Source organism: Chelon labrosus, assembly GCF_963514085.1.
Source record: "Chelon labrosus genome assembly, chromosome: 24".
Lineage (NCBI taxonomy): Eukaryota > Metazoa > Chordata > Actinopteri > Mugiliformes > Mugilidae > Chelon > Chelon labrosus.
Window position 1 is genome coordinate 10,585,405 of NC_140357.1, and position 18,496 is coordinate 10,603,900.

General features: G+C 51.0%; 1 protein-coding gene across 4 annotated transcripts in view; it reads left to right on the forward strand.

Moving 5' to 3' along the window:
* Positions 1-18,496, forward strand: part of LOC311509351 (nck-associated protein 5-like) — a 107,661-nt gene that overhangs the window by 42,994 nt on the left and 46,171 nt on the right. For 3 of the 4 annotated variants that reach the window (XM_084574506.1, XM_084574507.1, XM_084574508.1), the window contains exons 4-5: positions 11,067-11,130; positions 18,015-18,148. In XM_084574506.1, coding sequence (XP_084430632.1) covers positions 11,067-11,130; positions 18,015-18,148 — 198 coding nt within the window. Of the gene's footprint in view, positions 1-1,685; positions 2,177-11,066; positions 11,131-18,014; positions 18,149-18,496 lie in introns of those variants that run through there. The other variant, XM_084574509.1, reaches the window with a different exon arrangement.

Sequence of the window (18,496 nt, forward strand, 5' to 3'; positions counted from 1 at the left end):
GTTAGTGGACATATTTATGCCTGCATGATTATGCATATGCATGTGTACATACAAACTCATTCATTACTTATGCAGTTGTAAACCCATGCACATGAGATAGTGGATATAAACTCAAGGCACAGTCTGTGCAAAGATACACAACAAAGCTTTAACAAACAAGCCTGTATTAAACTCTATTGTCTATTTATCACATTATAGACAAGATCCATGGCTGATCAAATTAAAATGAACAATATTTCTTGATTAACGTGTGTGTGTAAGTGCTGACTCAGACATCTTTCTTTCCACGGTGAGTAACGGCCGACCACCTGCTCTTAAAATCCAATCACGCCCGCCCCATATTCAGATTCCCTTCCTCGGGGCAGCTGCGTGTACGATAAACACAATTACCCCCTCTGCGTGACATTTCGGGTCGGGCGCGCGCGCAATAACCAGGCGCCATGAATCTCCCCGGGTTTTTATTTTCTTTTTTTTACGACCGACAAAAGAGAACGCGGCCGCCAGCTTTTTAGGAGACGTCTGATAACGAGAATGCGACGGGGCTCGTCAGTTTTTTTATTCAGTTTTAATTTGTTTTTATGATCGACGTGATGCCAGGTTTATGACAAGTCATCTCGGAGTCTTCCTCCGCCGCTCCCCCCCTCCCTTCTGCTCCAAACTAATTTCCTCACATGCTTCGTGTCATTGTTCATTTAGGACATTAGTGACAGTGACTGTGGGCCAAAGTGGCAGTGATGGCCCCGGCTCTAAGTCAGCCCAGTTCCTTTCTTCCCCCCTCTTTAACTGAGCGCTCCTGTCACCGGGACCCTTTTAATTCCCCCTTTCACCCCTCCGGTGCCCGCCCCCTCTCGCACTGGTCCTATTGGGGAGCAAACAATAGAATATCCCCCCTCCCTTCTTTGCCTCTTCACCCCCTCCCTTCCTCCTCCTCCTCCTCCTCCTCATCTCTCTCGGTGCTCACAGGCGTCCTGCCTGGTTGAGGCTACGGGCTCCAGGCTGCAGTTTGTCACAGCCATTCAGCTGAGACTGATTGTGATTGCGGCAGATGGGCCGGAGTCACTCGGCCCAGGCAAACCCAAGCACTTCTCTCTCTCTCTCTCTTTCATTCTTTCCCAGCTTTTTATTTTCTCTCTGTGGCCTTCGCTGTCTGTCTCGATCTCGAGCCCTTCCCTCGATTGTCCCCGTTTGTCTTTTGTCAAGGCTTGCTCTTTGTGCTTTCACTTTTCTGACACCAGAACCGAAAGCCGCCTTTGATAGCTTTTGCAACTTTGCAGAAACTTGCGATGCACCTCGTCCAGCCAGGTGTGCACGGGTCTGCAGGCTCCTCTCGCAAACAGTGTGCAAAACTGCACCACCTCCTTCCGAGTCCAGTTAGCGGAGCATCACGAGCCGGCTGCCGCTTGCCTCCTCACGTTCCCTAGTTGGAGTTAACCCCCCTCTCGTCTTTACTCGACACTGTTGTCAACCCCTAAAAACTCCTCCTTCTCCGTGCAAAACCCCCCACCCGAACCTCGCTTCTCCTCCCCTGAGGAAAGAGCCACCTTCGGAGAGGCAACAGAGCAGCAGTCCCTGTGAACACATGTTAAACGTCCTGTAAGCCCGAGGAGGAGGAGGAGGGAGAGAGGAGGGAGGGGGGCGCAGACAGAGAGAGAGAGAAAGAGATAGAGGCAGAGGAAATATTCTGAGGAGAGATAAAGCCGGGAGGCGGGGGTGGGCAGAGGGGAGGCGCACAGCGCCGTGTGAAGAGGAGCCTCCGAGCTTGTGTGTTAGTGAGAGAAAGGCGTAGAGGGAGCGCGTATGTGGCGTGAAGAGGAGTGGGAAGCAGCGCCGGGAGAGTCAGTGCATGTTGCCAGATTGAGAGAGACAAGGAGGAAAGAAAGAAAGGGAAGGATTGTGAGCGCTTGAGGAAAGGCAGAGAAAGAGAGAGAGAGAGAGAAGGGGAGGAGAGGCAGTTTTGGTTTCCAGTCAAGTAGCAGTCAGGCAGCCAGGAAGGGAGCAGCAGCAGCAGCAGCAGCAGCAGTGTGTAGCCGGTTGCCGGCAGTGCTGCAATTGTGGATGTAAACTTTATCATCTGCGGGATCAGTGTGCAGCAGCAGCAGCTGGGGGAGCGGGAGGAAGGCTGGTGGATTACCATGCGTGTCCTCTGAACGCACCAGGATGCTGCTCCTCCACCAGGGTAAGACGGCAGCGACCGGGCTGCAGCATTTCTCTGCCGACTGATGCACACCGTTTGTACGTCATGTGTTATTATTATTATTGTCTTTCTGGCTGCTGAACCTCCTCCACCTCCTCCTCCTCCTCCTAATATTGATAAGAGGACGGGAGAGTAGTTCATACAGCAGCACATGTGCAAGGGGGATGATCTCTGATTTAGCCGTTTGCGTGTCCTGTTGCTAGTGGCAACAGCGTGGAGCCGGGGGGCGCTGCGTTAAAAAAAAAAAAAACACTTTCTGATTGATAACAGAAGGAAGCTTCACCGTCGTGTGTGAAGCAATCGAAACTGTCGCTGCAGGGGGATTCGCATGTGCAGGAATGCCTCCCCTCCCTCTGCTCCTTTTCTTTCTCCCCCCCCCCCATACTCTCACTCTCGGGGCAGATTAAGATTTTCTGTCCGGCACCCGCTAATCCCACGCCAGGTGCGGGACCGGGCGCGGGTGCCTCGGAACGCTGGAGAATATGGATTATGGGGATGTTCTCGTCCATATGTCAAAAGTCCGGGCAGGTCAGGGGTCTGGTAGTCGGCGGCGTTTACAGCATTCTGGACGCTGGCTTTACTTTATATTTTTAGCCGGCTCTGTTATCTCTAAAAACAGAACCGAGAGGAAGCGTAGCATGGGAGAGCATGGGAGGTATCATCACTCTCTTGCTGGTGTTGTCCAAGTGCCAGATAGAAATGCCATTCTGTCTTTTTTGTTTTTTTTTGCCGTGGGAACTGGTGCTTCTCCTCTCAAGGCCAAAAAAAATAGCAACAGAGTGGGAATGCCAGTGAATGAAAGCAATCTTTGGGTCAAATCCCCCCAAAAGTGACCTGCTGGGAATCACCAAGTGTCTTTTAAAGTGTCGGTGGTCTACCGTCAAGGCCTTGAGAAGCTGCTCCTCTGTTTATTGGGAGCAGAGCCCCGGCGATATCATCCCGCCGCCAGGGCAGTTTGAGCCCGCTGCCCTCTGAAACGTACCTGGGGATTACCGGATTAGAGGATTGCCAAGTGGAGGGATTTGATTTTATAGAATTAAAACTGTAATTCTGCCCGATTCCGACCGTGCAGCAGCAGCAGCAACAGCAGCAGCAGCAGAACCATTTCTCCTCCACGTTATTATCCCACCAAACCCCCCCTCTCCCAACCAACCCGGCGCCGCAATGCTCTTGTTTTCCGTGTCCTACATTTCCAGCAGTTGCGGTTTAAAAAGTCAGGAGAAGGCCGCGAGGGTCGCATGTTTGAGCGGACGACACCGTGGCATAGGTGAGCGTTAATCCAAAACCCTAGCCTGGAGAAGAATCAAAACATCTCCACCCCCTCTTAATTGTGTCCATCACTTCGCCCCTCGCTCCTCCACATCCGATTCTCCCCAACTTTTTCCTCCTCCCCTGTATTCGGTGACCCTCAGCTAGCACGCTGGGCTCAGGTCAAACAGAATTACTGAGGAATGTTCCCCCAGTTCAATGGCCGGGCCCAGTGGGCCACGGCATGGGGGCACTTCCCCTTCATTGACAGCCAGAGGACTTTCATTTTGAAGGAGGGACCGGGGGGCAGTGGGGCCGAGCTCCTTTCTAGACAACATGTGATTCCCACCGTCTCTTCTGCAGCGCTACCGTGGAGCCGGTTTAGCAGTTTAACGATGTGTACGTGTGAGGGAGGCGCATCTGAGCCTTGTTGAGACGCTCTGCCTCTGTGACTGCAGGCCATGCAGCTCAATTAAGGCTCGCTCTGAATGCATTCCTCCCCTCGGCCTGCTCTACATTTATCTTCCCCCACAAACAGCACGTGGGAACTGTAAAAACAGTTTGAGTCCTGCAGAGATCCCCGAAGCTGGTACCTGTTTTTTTTGCAAATGCAGCATCTAATAGAAAGCTCGATAAGTTTGAACTATGAGATGCCTTTTGTCTGCGTATCTCCCGTTGGCTCAAGCAGGAGCGCTGTCGCTCGGGGGAAAAAATATAAAGTTTAACGGTCCGCCGCGATTTATAACCAATAAAAGACTTTTATTTGCTCGCTATCAATGCCTTACTGCATGCACCGACTGCTTTCGCCCGGAGACAAAGCATCGCCCAGACACCCTCGCCGACTGTTAAGTGATGTCATTAGAGCCGTTGCGGTTTCTAAACGGGTGAACTCGCTCCATGGGAGTCCACAAAGGTGCAAGGACTCGTGGGGCTGCAGTAACCGCATTTAAACGGCCTGTTTATCAGCTCGCACTGCCATGAAGCTCCAAGTTCCAAAGTTTATATGGTAGTATCCTGGCACGCAAGCATAAACTTTTGTTTTCCCCGCTTTTATTGATACGTCTCTTGGCGCTTCAGTTCTCGGGGAAGACAATCCCAAATTGGATTAGCTTTTTTTTTTTTTAGGTCACATAGCCGCATGCCAGCACTTTACAAGATAATATGGTGTTATCCTTGTTTACTATACACTACAGGCTCTCAGCTGACACACTTTCGCAGTTGCAAACATCTCACGGAGTTTCCGGATCAAAGCCGGGAGCGTTCCCTCTTGTTTCATATTTCACTCCCTGTCACGGCGCTACTTTCGGCGGCTGTTTACGAGGTCGGGGAAAAAAAAAAAAAAGTGGGGGTCGGCGTCGCATTCGAGGTTGCGCGGGGGCGGGGAATGTCAACAGACTTCAGCTCCCCCCTATCTTGGCCGTAAATCACCGGGTAATGGAGGGAGGACCGCGTCCAGCGGCTGGAGGTGTTGGCGCAGCTGGGGAGGAAGTGGATGGAGGCTGCTGGAGAAGCTCACCGTCGAGCTGTAAAACTCTTTTCCAAACACCTCTCTCTTGTTGTGTTTAACTTCTTTTTAGCCATTTGGCCTTCGCTTGGGGAGAATTACAACGGCTGAGGCAGCTTTTAATGGTTTGATTGCTGCCAGAATACTATAGGAACGCTCACATCTCTGTTTGGACACATCAGCAAGTAGAATTTCTTGGATTTGTCTCTTTAAACGCAAGTCACAGTTAGTTGCATCATTCGAAAACACATGCACCTATTTGGCCCGTACGCTCCTGTTTGTCTGCTCCTGTAAAGAGCTGCTGTTTGCCTGCTTGTCTGAAAACGACGCGTTGTAAAAATACCCCTGTAGCCTTTGCACAGTCTCCATGAGTCAGCAGAACCTTCTAGTATTACAGTACAGTAGTAAATGCGAATCCCCGTTCCCCGGTGACTGCAGGTGCAGGGCAGCCAGGGTGTGAAACGCAAACAGAACAATGCATGAGCCTTTTTAAAACCAGCGAACACGTGCAGGCTGCTGCAACAATCAGCTGTATAGTGGAGCTTTCCTCTGCATCGTGCACCGAGTCAACGATGCAGGACTCGGCCTTTTGAACGTTGAGATCAGGGAGTTCAGAGAGGTATGCACAGCTCTTTTTTGCAGACCAGGGTTGCGTGCATCAGGTCTTCTTCTACCCTCTACATCTTGCAAATACCCCGATAAAGGCACCATTAGATCATAGCCTCCTCGCCCATATTCTGGACCGAACTGAAAAAGTATTCTGTATATTTTTTCGGATAACAGCGTCCCAAGCGCGTTCGAGGAGACCACGTCCCCACTTGTTCGGCTCAGCCTCTGTGACAGCTGCCTCCTTCTCTCCGCCCTTTGAGCGTGGCGTCTCGGAACAAGTTCAAACATTTATTTTTTTTTTTCTCCCTCTCTCTCGCCGGCGTCGCGTATCTGAAAATTACCCGAAATTTCTGCACAGATCTGCAGAGATGTTTACGTCCGTCGCGGCAGGAGTGTAATTTCCAGTATAGGCGCCTTCGCAAAACGCAGGTAAACTCCTTTAAATCACAATCTAATTGTAGCCCATTGTGAAGGATGCTTTACTTAAACTCAATTACGTGACGAAAGCTAGACAAGACGACTACCTGCAGCTGGGATTGCCTTTCGATTGACCAGCAACTTATTCCTCTTCCCATCTTCTTCCCATCTTTCCTTTTTTTTTTTTTTTTTTCTTTTTGGACATGAAACATTTAAAGCCATGCAAGTGCATGTCTCTGCATATCTTTTCCAGTGTGTTTGTACATGTGCGTTCATCCATGTGTTTAGGAGTGCCCCTTGTGCGACCGCGTCTAGCCCCTGTCTTGTTCTCCATGAGCCGTGCTGGTGAGTAAATCCTCCCGACAGGCGGGCAGGCCGGCCGGCAGGGCGGCGGGGCGGGCGGCGGTCACCATTTTTAAAGCACATCTGCTCGTCCGCAACGTTTCGTCTCGTCTGGACGGGAATGCGTCTGTGGTTTGGAAACAATTGAGGTCAGGGCCTGCTCTGAGAGTAAGAAAACATTTAGGGAGACAGACAGTCAGGCAGGGGTAATCCACGCTTGGCGGGTGCATTCCTCCGAGCTCAGGAGGCGTCTCGGAGGATTCCTCTTTGCCGCTTCAGAGGTTTGAAGATGCACTGCAGGCATTTGGCCCGCTAAGCATTTAAATCGCCGCCCTCACCGCAGCAAAGACAAATCATTTTCACGCAGTCTCGTGATTGTTTCCATCAGTTGTGAAGCACTGAGATTATGTCAAAAAAATAAAAACGACTTTGCTCGCTGCTTTTATGTTGCACCAGTGTAATAAAGCTTTCCAGAGGGCTCGATGTTATCACAGAGGGGAAGCATAAACAACTCAGAGCGCTCTGGATGTTGTTGACTTTGGATAAATCTTCCCAATCAGCTCAGCTCGCTTAATTACCGGGGCACATCAAACTAAGTCCGAAGCCGTTAAAAGTAAGCATGAACATCACAGAGAGGACTTTGTTGTCTTTGTAACAGTCCGCTAGAGAAGAAAAAAACATTTCTGTGAATCGGCATGAAGAGCTAAACATGCAGAGATGTTGTTAGGCCACATGGCAGGAGCAGGAGAAGGCGTGGGTTCTTTGTGTGCTCGCAGCAGAACCTCATCACATTTCACCTCGTCAATAATTGATGGTCTGCCGCGGTGAGGTAAGGCTCATTGTGCCTGGCTGGCTGGTGTGCTGGGTGTGCGAGGTGCTGACATGTGGCTCCTGTTTTTTTTTTTTTTTTACCGCTGCCCCTCGTTGCAGACGGGGCGGGAGGTCAGGAACCAGCTGCGGCGCGAGGCGGTGGGAAACATGCGGCGGCGCTCGGGCCTCGCCGGTGGCCGGTGGCGCTGCCTGGTGATTGATTGGAACCCGCCTAATGCATGGGGACCGAATGAGCGGTCGCAGATGTGCGGGGGGCCCCGCCTCTCGGACGCTTGAACCAGATGAAAGTGTTTACACTGAGGGCTGAAGCTGATTTCGATGCCATCGCGGCATTTGCAGAAAGGAATTTTAAAGTCGAAAGTCAATGACAGTTTGATTGAATGATAACAGATGGATGTTGCGCGAGGAGGCGTTTTGTACTCCGTGTGTCCTGTCAGGCTGGGTTGGATGTTATAACTTATCAAACGCCTCGGCGCACTCATTGTCCCGCGCTGGAGGCTGGGGTGAAATTCTGGATCCGTGCAGAGGGTTACATAACACATCTACGGGAGGATTAAGGACGGGAATGACCGGTCCCAAAACGTAGGCACTGAAAAACTTGGCCAGAATCCCTCTGAACAGGACGCGGATGCCGAGGGGGTTGCATTGCGTGTGTATCAGGGCTCTTAACCCAGCAGGAGTGCAGACGCTAATACATAAATGCATGGCAGCCCCACTCTGGTCCAAACATTTACGCATCCCTCCCGGCCACTCTGTGTACAGTTGCGGTTCAGTGCGATTGAAATGTTTAGCTCCCGCTAAGCCTCGGTGACAATGTTGGAGGGACGGTTTATGTTTATGCATCTTTTATGCTCTTAGATGTGTGTATTTATGTCAGCGCCGACTTCTGCAGGGAAAGGGCTGAAGCCGTATGCGGTGTTTAATCTGTTAACATCTTTCTGCACAGAGGAGAGATTAAGTGCGCCTGATAATAAAACTGTATACAGTACTGCGAGGAAAATAGGAAACCAAAAACGCATGAGGCAGCACTTCTTTCCTCTTTCATTACGCGCTTAACGGAAAACAATGTACAATGGATTAAAGCACCTGTATGGAAGATCCGTGATAAGTGATGAAAAGGCGGCTAAACGCCTGCCTCCCACAATGCAGTTCAAAGCCAAAGGCGTCCAACGTGTCGGCTCAAGTTGGCAAACGCTCTTTGCGCGATTGATCCTCCCCTCAGCCCCGTCCGGGTCGTGTCTTTGCACGCCGCCACCGCGGCGCTCAGAAGCAAACAGTCGGCGCGCTGTCTGAGCCGGAGGAGAGAGCGGGCGCTCCGGGAGGGTTTGCACAGCGTCTGAGCAGGGAGAATGTGTAGAGGAAACAGGGCTGATGTGCTGTGAATGCAGCGACGCGGGCGGCTCTTGTCTTATCTCAAAGACATGGGATGCGGCTGGAATTGTGTCTGAAAATAAAAAGGGTGAAGGATGTTTGAGGAACTCGGTGTGTGTCCGTGCATACCTGCGGCGATGCACGAACCGAGATGAAAGAAGAGACTAGTCGGGGCATTTCTACCTTAAATATATCAGGCGTAAACTCAGATTCATTAAAAGATTCATCCCTTTAGTTGTGTTTTTAGTTTTCGGACGCCATGTGCGACTTGATTTATGCCTTTTTAGCACAATCCTTTTGACCCTGTTTTCTCATGACAGCAGTGTGAGCTTGCTCGCTGCAGCTATGATTGGGGTTGTCTGCAGGTTTATCCTGCTCCAGTGAAGCTCGGCGGGATTCCCTCCTCTGGCGGTGCCTCCCGTGCTATCAGGTGATTCCAGGTCACCGAGAAGCGGCGGAGGTCCGTGTCAGCGCCGCTCACGATTGGAGAGTTTTGTAACGGGGCGCAAAGAGGAAGAAAAACAGCGGCGGAGGAATGTATAGGCTGACCTGAGCATGAAAGCACCAACACATGAAGTGTCTGCTGCAGTGTGGAGGTTTCCCCAGGTTGTTAGCGAATCCCAAACCCGTTCGGAGGAGACTCTGACCACTAAACCGCCGTTTCATCATGTGTCTGCTCAGGCCTGTGTTGTCATAACCGTTGGAAACAGGGTCCATAGCTACGAAAATAAGGCCCAGGTTTTAATAAACTAGAATTACCCTTTAAAATGAGGCGTTCAGGGACCGCGTGCCTTTGAGAACACGTGCGTTTCACGGGGGGAAAAAATGAAAACATGATAATTAACGTGCGAGACCCACCGCGCTATTATCGAGATGGCTCGAGATAACCCCCCCCCGCCCGCCCGCCCCGACAGAACAGCAGCCTTCAGGTTGCTCAGTTTACACAGCTGGTAGAGGTTCATGAGCGACCGGCAGAAACGGAATCCGTCTGAAAAGGTCTAAACACAAAACAGAAACACAGAGGATTACCGAATCCACGTCAGCGCCAGTTGGACGTCGCCGGCGAGCGTTATTTTTTTTTTCCTGCGCTAGAATACTGTTTTGACTGCTGCTCGCGCCAATTACTATAATTACGTTTAACACAGAAATGTCAAATTGCTCTATATTTGGCGATGATTTTCTCGGGTGGGGGGGGCGGGGGGGGGCTTGCTGGCTCATGCTCCGCTGCTCCTGGAACATGCCTGTGCATAAGTGGCCTGAAACTTAACCCCTTGCAGGGCTGACGCTCAGCCATAACACAGACTGGAGGAATGCCAGGCCCGGTCCCGTTTAACAAAACAATATCTGCTGTGAGAAGTTCCAGAGTCTCCTTTTTTTTCCCTCTCTTCCTTTACCCCTGACGTTTACTCATTTATTTATTTATTTTCCCCTCAAGGTACTGTACAGTATGTGGTAATAGGAAGAGGCACATTGTGTAAGAAGCGGAGTGTGTTAGTCAGTCAGGTGTGGTGCGTTCACAGGAACACTTATGAACACTTTTGCGAACGGTGTCACCTGCAAAAGAAAATAAATAAAAAAGAATCCGGGAACTTGTCATTAAACGAGCATCTAGCACAAGGCGAACACACGCCCTCGTGTCGCGGCACGACTTCCTCGTGGATTCGTCACCGCCGCACACAAACACACAAGTGTCTTTCACAATCAGCTTTAATTCAGCTGCACTTAGTTCGTAGCTCCAGACTGCAGATTCATCCGTCAAACACACATCTCCAGGTGCCTTTTAATCACCACAAGGGTTTTCACCCTACTCCCCCGACAGGTAAGCCGCTCAGAAACAATGATGTCTTGTCAGGGGATAAGGGGGAGACGTTAGTCATGAGTTATTTTAAGGCGCTCGTGTGAAAAAAAAACTGTGCAGGTGATTGTGATTACTTTGCCGCTGCTGTACAAACGCCTTTATCAGGGCCCGTAGCGGGCGGCTTTGTGCGCCGCATTCTTGAGGATAAAAAGCCGACTTCCTTATTTAGCAATGAATGCAAAGACAATCAGGGGAGTCACGTGCGTCCCGTGTTCGGAGAGATCCTCGGAGCGTTTGTTGTTGCTTTCAGTGGAAAGGGATGACAGGCGCAGCTCTTCATCATCCGTGCTAGTGTGTCAGGGTTTGGCCCGTTAAAGTCTGGAATGCCCCTCACATGGGACGCGGACCGGGCTCGCACAGTCAGTCTCTTTGTGGTGCGTAAGGTGCGTGTTGTGTTTCCTCTGGGCTATTTCTGTCTGGATGGTGCGAGCTCTCTTTATTGTGTGCGTGTACGATGGACGTGTGTTATTAATATCAGGCATCAACCAGGTAGTAAACAGGAACCGATGAGCTAAAAGAACGGTTCCTTTTATTCATTTTTCCCCCCGTTTCCCCCAGTTTTTTTTTTCCTCTCTCCCAGACACTTGAGTGAACAATGGACACACAATGACTCACTCTAATTGCATCTCTCTCTCTCTCTCTCTGTCTCTCTCTCTCCCCCTTTTCCTTCCTCTCCTCTTCCTTTTGTTCAGGGAAAAGCTGGCCGTGGCTCGCCTGCAGAGGGAAGTCGCACGGAGCAAGAGCGAAGGAACAATGGTAAAGTCCTGTAATCTGCACGGAAAATAATAAAAGAGCCACGCAAGAAGTGTCTAAGCAGAAGAAACGCGTGCGTGAAAGTGAAGTTTTAAAGTCTGAGCAGGCGCCCGGAGGAGGTCAGCAGGTGAAAAGTCGAAGCATGTGATGAAGCGGGCCTCAGCTGACTGAAGCCTCCGAGCGGACGCGTTAACCGCGGGCCCAGCTGTTTAGCTGCACCCCAGCCGCCGCCTCCTCCGATTCCCTTTATGGCAGCGGGCCTCGAGCAACGGCTCACGGGGGCCGGGTTCTTCGCACCGTTGCGAGATTCTCCACCGATCCCCGAGGGAGGGAGTTCTTCCGAGGAGGTCAGAGCTCAGCGTCCCGAGAGATGAGCAGGCGTTGAGGGCGTAGCTGAAGGGTGGTTTGACCGGTGCACGGTCGCTCTAGCGGGATATGCGTTTATAAAAGCAGACACTGTCACGGCAGACTCGGTTAATGCGTTTTAAAGGGAGATGCGTGCAGACGGAGGTGGATTTAAGTTCACAATCCGTCCATTTTCTGACCTCTGGATGACTCCTCCGCTCCGTCAACCCAATCACGAGCATTAAACACAGTTAAGGACTCATGAATAGACACAGGAATCCTATGCATGAGTCGTATGCTCTTTCTGTTCTGCAGGATAACTGCTGCATGTTGGATTGCGGCCGTAAACGTAATAATTTGAGGCTACTTTAAACCAGAACATGCAGCTTTTAAGTTTCTATCTAGACTAAGTAGGTAACTCACCAGCTGACCATCACTAGAAGGTCATTTAATGGTGTTTCTATTCTATTATCACATTATCCTAGATCTAATTCAACTCAGTCTGGGTTTCTTTCTTTTACCTGGCGTGCACACACTTCCCCTGACCTCAGCGCCGCCCCGTGAAGAGATCCATCGCCGTTCTCCGTGCCGATGGCCTCTGACGCACCCGAGTGGATGACATGCTAATTATTAGCCGAGTCTGTGCTGCTGTCTGCGCATGCACAGGGTTGAGAGAGGGATGAGTTATCTGAGCCAGACAGGAGGAGAAGGCTAGAGGATGAAGGGGGGGGGGGGGGGGTGGATGGATGGATGGATGGTGGAGGAGGAAGAAAATAATAAAAAAAAAAGGAAGGGGGATATCACTAAGCTCCATTTGAAATTGGGATTATCCTCATTGGACTCCCCCCTCTCTCTCTCTCTCTCTCTCTTTGGCATTCCTGCGAGGCCTCCCAGCTCAGTCCTCCAACAGAAACGAGAGCGAGGCTGCTGCATCAAGGAGATAATTGTCAGAGTGCTGCCGGTGTGAAGTGGGCGCAGGCCACCGCGGCCCAACGCCCACTTCCATACCCACAAACCCCCGCTCTTCCCCCAATCTCCTCCTGCTGAAGGACTAACCCAGAAGCGGGGCGGATTAAACCGGCGCAGACTTTTGAAGTGGCGCTGCGTTGGTCTTCCAGCCTCCATTAGCATCTTCTGTGTAATCAGAGGAGCCCAACCAGACTGGTTACGTGCATTACGAGCGCGCTGCGTCGGGAAGGAATGCAAGAGGCGTCTTTATGATCGTAGCAGCCCCTAACAGCGCACTTTGTTTTAATTGGGTCTCCCGTCGAGAGGCACGCCGGCTACCGGCCGCGTAAAAGCACAACGCGGTTGTTATGGATAGTTTGGGAGGATCGTGAAATAACGCGCTGTGCAGCCAGTCATTAGGCTGCGGATACGGCCACACACACACACACTGGAGCGGCACCAGATGCCGAACCGCCGTTTCTATTTCGCATTCGCTCCTGAAAACTCCCAGAAGGAAAAACATTGGATTTCCCTTTTAGGTGTTTTGGTAGAGCGCAGGTCAACGGTTTACTCTGAGGGCTTCGGTCTCCCTCCAACAAGGCGGCCCTGTGTGCCTCCAAGTCAAACCGCTCATTCACAGCGGCGCTGCTGTAGGTTTCCTCTGGAATTCTTCACACCCAAACCCAGAGGCGTGGCGCAGGGCAGATCAGGGCAGGGCAGATCAGGGCAGGGCAGGGATCCCACTTTCTCTTTTGATGCCACTCAGAAGTGCAGCCCGAGTCCATCAGGGGCAGGATGCCGGGTTTCCTGTCGCCTCGTAAAGGCTCGAAGGGGGGCCGGGCTCTCCGTTAAAAAGCCGTTTAGTTAAGATCACGGCGGCTGGAAATGCCTGTCCAAACAAACCTTGAGACAAACCGGATTTATTTTCCTTTGGGTTTAGTGGACATCTGAGCTCAAACAGCCTCACGCACGCACACGGTGTTCGATTCATTCGCGGCTGAATGAAGCAGTTGCTTAATTGTGCAAACCTACTCATTTAAAAAAATAATCTTGATTTCTCTGGAGGATTTCATGCAGAAAATGATAAGAGGAGAATATAAAGTAGGAGCCCCCGGAGCTAAGATAAGGAATCAGCTACTTCTGTCTGTCATGAGCCGCCGTCTTCAAGATTTCATGTGACATAGTTTCAGACAAGAAGCACTTATTGCGATGTTTCAGGACTAAATGTCTTGGTATGAAGGTCATTTAGTCCTTTAGGAACAGCCAGGGGTTGATTTGTGTCAGGTTTCGTTTCAGGAATTAAAGATAATTAAGAATTAATGAAGGAAACAGCGGGACTCTAGTCAGCAGAGTTTCTTTTCTCATGCACCACTTCTCCAAAAGCACACTAGCTAGCTGGGAGTTGCAATTTCTGGGCCTGGACACATGCAGCGCCACGCTCAGCCTTCAGCGATGCGAGTTCTTCGTCGTCCGGGCCTTAACGGAACCAGTAAGGCGGTGTCGCTTCTCAAATCTTGCAAGAGATGCTCTGATTGATTGGGAGATTGCTGCACGAGAGCAGCAGGGTCAGCCGTGATTTAATTAGCTGCCAGCATGTTGGTTTACCTTGACAGTGATTTATTTCCACATAAACCACCTTAAAAAAATTCACGTGCATCTCTTTTGTAGCGTGCTTCCAGCAGATAAAAAGAATCAGAGGGGCTCCCGGCTTTAGAAAGGCTCCGGTCGTCATGAGGGACCTCCATACAGAGCGTCTGACAGCTGTTTGGAGGATGTTTGACAGCGTGGAGGTTAGGGGACTCAGGTGCCGCCTCTGCCGATTGGCCTTATCAGGCACGGACAGGGGGGCGAGGGCCGAGATGGGGTCCCCCCCCCTCACGGCGCTCTGCGCATTCAGCGGGTGACGAGCGCTGACAGCCCCGGTCCCAAACCGCATCTCCGCACCGTCCCTTTCACGCACTCCAATGTGGGACTGAATGACTCGTGGTGCGTGGGTGGGGTGGGTGGGGTGGGGTTGGGGTGCGCTCCCTTGGCAGTGATAAATGGGCCACTCATATGATTTAGCATATTCCTGGGGGCGTGTGTGTATTATTCGCCGTAGCGCCCGTGGCTGTGTGAGAGCGGCTCGCTCTAATGTAGTGGCTCCTCGTGATAATAGAAGTGATGGAGCCCTGGGGGACAGGGAACAGAGACTCGGAGTAAATGAAACGCCAAGTTATTTCTAGAACAGGTCGCCTCGGAAACTACCCAAGCGGCGTCTTAGACCATAATTAATACTGCGTCCTAGCAATGAAGCTACTCTACCAGGCATTTGATTCAACCTAGGGTTAGGGTTAGGGCTAGGGCTAGGGATAGGGTTAGGGTTAGGGCTAGGGCTAGGGCTAGGGCTAGGGTTAGGGTTAGTTGTTTTTAATGCATGCGACCCTGCATTTCAAATCCACCACCACGTGTGCAGACCAGGAGGCCAAACCCTCCTCCTGTTACACTTTCTTTTAAATCCAGTCTTGCTGACGAGCGCTCAAACGCATTGCATGATTTATTTATGAACAGAGAACCTGCGCCGCTCATTGTGCCCCTCATGTTTGCTTTAGCGAGCGAGCCACAGATCCGCTCCCGGCACCTTTGATTAGGCAAAGAGCTCCAACCGAGGGAGGGGGGGAGTGTATTCTGTGTAACGAAGAGATTATTGAGCCCCCTCGAACTGTACCCCAAACCCTTGCATGAACAGACGCATGTACAGCGACGGAACCGGAGAGCGTCGTACGTGCACTTAACCTGATGCGGCTTCTCTGCTCGGAGTCGCTGCCACGACAGGAAGAGTCTCTAATTAATTTAGAGTCCTTGGTGGATCTAGGAGGGTACCAGGGGGGGTTCCAGTCTTCTAGTAATTCAGCTTGGATGAATACCATTAGCATCTAATGCCGTCCAGTCACTGAGCCACGCTCCAATCTGGCCTCCTCTGCAGCTAATGCGATTTCAGATGTATGATTCACTTTAGCAGGAGCACTGTGCAACACACACACAATCTTTTATCCTGCATTTCTTTATTCAAATCAATACTGCTACCTCGAAGTTCATTCAGACTCAAAAGAAAGAACGGTGTTTAACAGATGAATAGACGGATACATGTTTTTATATTAAGCAGGAAATGAAACTGGCCTGGACTGTGACCCAGGTCACATTTAATCCCGGGAACGCCCAATCTGGGGCTTGTTTCGGATACACGGCTCTGGAGGCCGGGCCGTTTTATAGATTACCCTGCCAATTCCATTTGACATTGCTTTTATTTTACCCCCCCGCGCTCCGAGCGCTGTATTGTTTCGACGGAGGTGGCTTTGTTGGAGACGGGCGGCTTTTTCTTCCAGGAGCGTGTTGCCCTCCGCAGGACAAACGCGGCAGCACACCTCCCTCCTTCCCTCCTTCCCTTCCTTCCCTCCAGCCCGGACAGACACAGACAGAGGATCATCCTCCCCGTGGCGTTGTCGTCTTTGCAGCTGCAGCTCGGGCTCGTCGAAGAATGTGCTTTCAATTAGCATTCCCCCTAACCACAGAGAGAAGACAAAAAAAAAAAAAAACAGACAATAAACAACCCAGAAAAAACTGTAATACACTGCTCAGGCTTTCTGGCCGCATAAAGATAGTTTGATTTAACGGCTTCGGGCCTTGTTAAAGCGACGAAATTATATATCGAACAAAAGCAATAGAGGGTTTTTTACGAGGATGTCGACTATAAATTCTGCGTTGTTGTTGAGGTCGTTGGCGAGGCTCTGTCAGCAGCAGCAGATGCGTAGCGGCCGGTGGTTTGTGCCCGGGAGCGTTCGTTCGTTCGTTCGCTCGGCGGCTCCGGCTAAAGCTACCGAGGGAAAACCGAGGCCAACTCGCCGAGCGTTCGCCGGCGCGAATAAACAGGCCTTTGTGTTTATTTGCGTTTAAGAGGAGTTCATGTGAGCAGCTCTGGAGGAAAATGTTCTTTGCGTGTTGTAAAGAAGAGCCAGAAAGTCTTTGGTTTGCATCCAGATATATAGGTGCAGCTCTTGGCATGGGGGACGTTCTACTTTATGCTCCTGCAGGCCCGGATTTACGGCGGCCATTACTCCTGACAGAGGGAGGCTCCCCGCCGCGCAAAAGAGCCGCTTCGCATAGTCTCCTCAAATTTACGGCCCACAGTGAAGACCGGAGCCGGTTTTAATGGCGGCTTGGGTTTAATATTCCCCTCTCGCTGACCGACTCACCCAGTTAAAACCTCGGCCTCCGCGGCAGGACCTGAGAATAAAGTGAATTATGGTTGTTTATTGGTTGCATTGGAGACAGTTAAAATGCCGTTTGCAGGAATGCTTTCCAGTTGTATTTCTTTGCAGTTTGGTTTCACGGCCTTTAAATCACTTTAAGACTCATGCTGAGGAGGTTTTAAATGATTCCTTTACGCCACTAGATGTCCCCACAATGCTTGCAGACATCCAGAGGAGCGGCGGTGGCCTTGTGAGCGGTGCTGAAGAGGAGTCCTGTAAAAATGTCACGGCGGATGATGATGATAATCCAGAGGAAGGGGAGAGAGAATTACAGTCATGCTAACGTAATAACTTTCCGTCTTATTCAGCAAAAGCTGCACCTCGGCGTGCAAAAGAACGACTTTCTCGCTTTATATCAAATGACGACCTCCTCCACTCAGGGACAGTTTGCACTCATTTTACATTCTTGTGTCTTTAGACAAAAGTTTGGCACACGGTTGGTCGCTATAACACACAAGAGCAGAGCCAATTGCTCAGTCAAACTCTCAGCGGCAGCCGGTGCCAGGCTTCACACCCAAACTGCCAGACTAAGAGAATGATCCCCGCTCGTTCGCCCCGTCAGCTAAAAACAAAAAAAATAAATAATCCCCGGCCTCGCTGCTAGCGGGCCCCGGTCGCTCGCGGCTCCTCCGCGGAGAAGACAAATCACCGCGCGGGGGCCGCCGTCCTTTTGAAGTCCGAGGCGAGGAAGGTTCTCGAGGACGGGAGGAATCCAATTAAAAGGCTGGGAATAAAGCTGCGGCGGAGGGAAGGGAGCAGGATGAAGCCGTGGCAGAGTTCCTCGTGTGAGATAAAGTCGCGCCAAACACAAAACCTCCGCTGAGGCGACTTAGAAGTGGTTTCATTTCCTCTGCAACCCCAAATTAAAACTCAGTTACTGCCGCCTGAATTCAAACTCTTTCAGTAGCAGGGTCAAATAAGATCATATTTACTTGTGTAGTTTTTTTTTTAGCTTTGTGCACCGTTACCAGGCAACAACCACAAATAAAACACAGTTTGTGTGTGGGGACAGAACAGGGGTGGTAGTAGTAGTAGTAGCAGCAAACATCCTATTCATGGTTTTTCAGATTGGCGAGTGTTTTCTTAGCAAACAAACCAGAAAAGAAATAAGGAGCGAAGGTGTAGAGGAGCAAGGTCAGAGATGTTGTTTATGCGGTTCATCTCGAACATTTAAGACCGAGCTACGGGAAGCGGCGCCAAACTGGAAGCTTAAAACGAAAGGTCAGGGGTCAGGGACGTGTACCGTAAACACGGCGCGCAGGTTTGAGGTGATCTCTGTTGCTAACCGTCCTCCTGTCTCCGCAGCGTGAAAAGCTGATCCACGAGCTAGAGGAAGAGCGACGCCTGCGACTGGAGAGCGAGAAGCGCCTCCGGGAAGTGACGGAGGAGTCCGAGCTGGGACGGGCGCAGATGGTCTCGCTGCAGCAGCAGTTCTCCAGGTAAAAGGATGTGGGTTGCAGAAGCAACCGGGGTGTGAGATGTATGTAAAGACAGACAAACCCTGCGAGAAGGCCATGTGTAAATATCCTGAGGAGCGGTTTCGAAGCTCAGCGCGGTGGCTCTGGCCGCCGCCATCTTGGCTAATTCAGAAAAAGCTCAAGGAGGTGGAGGGAGGTGGGGACGTCCCAGCAGACAGATACCAGTGGGTTTAGTACCGTTTTTTTTTGTTCCAAGCTGTAAAGTTAGCCTTTAAAGCCAGCTCCTGGTGGACATTTGTGGTACTGCAGCTTCCTGCTTCGATCAACAAGCCCTTGAAGTAGCTCTGAGGTGACAGGAAAAGTAATAAA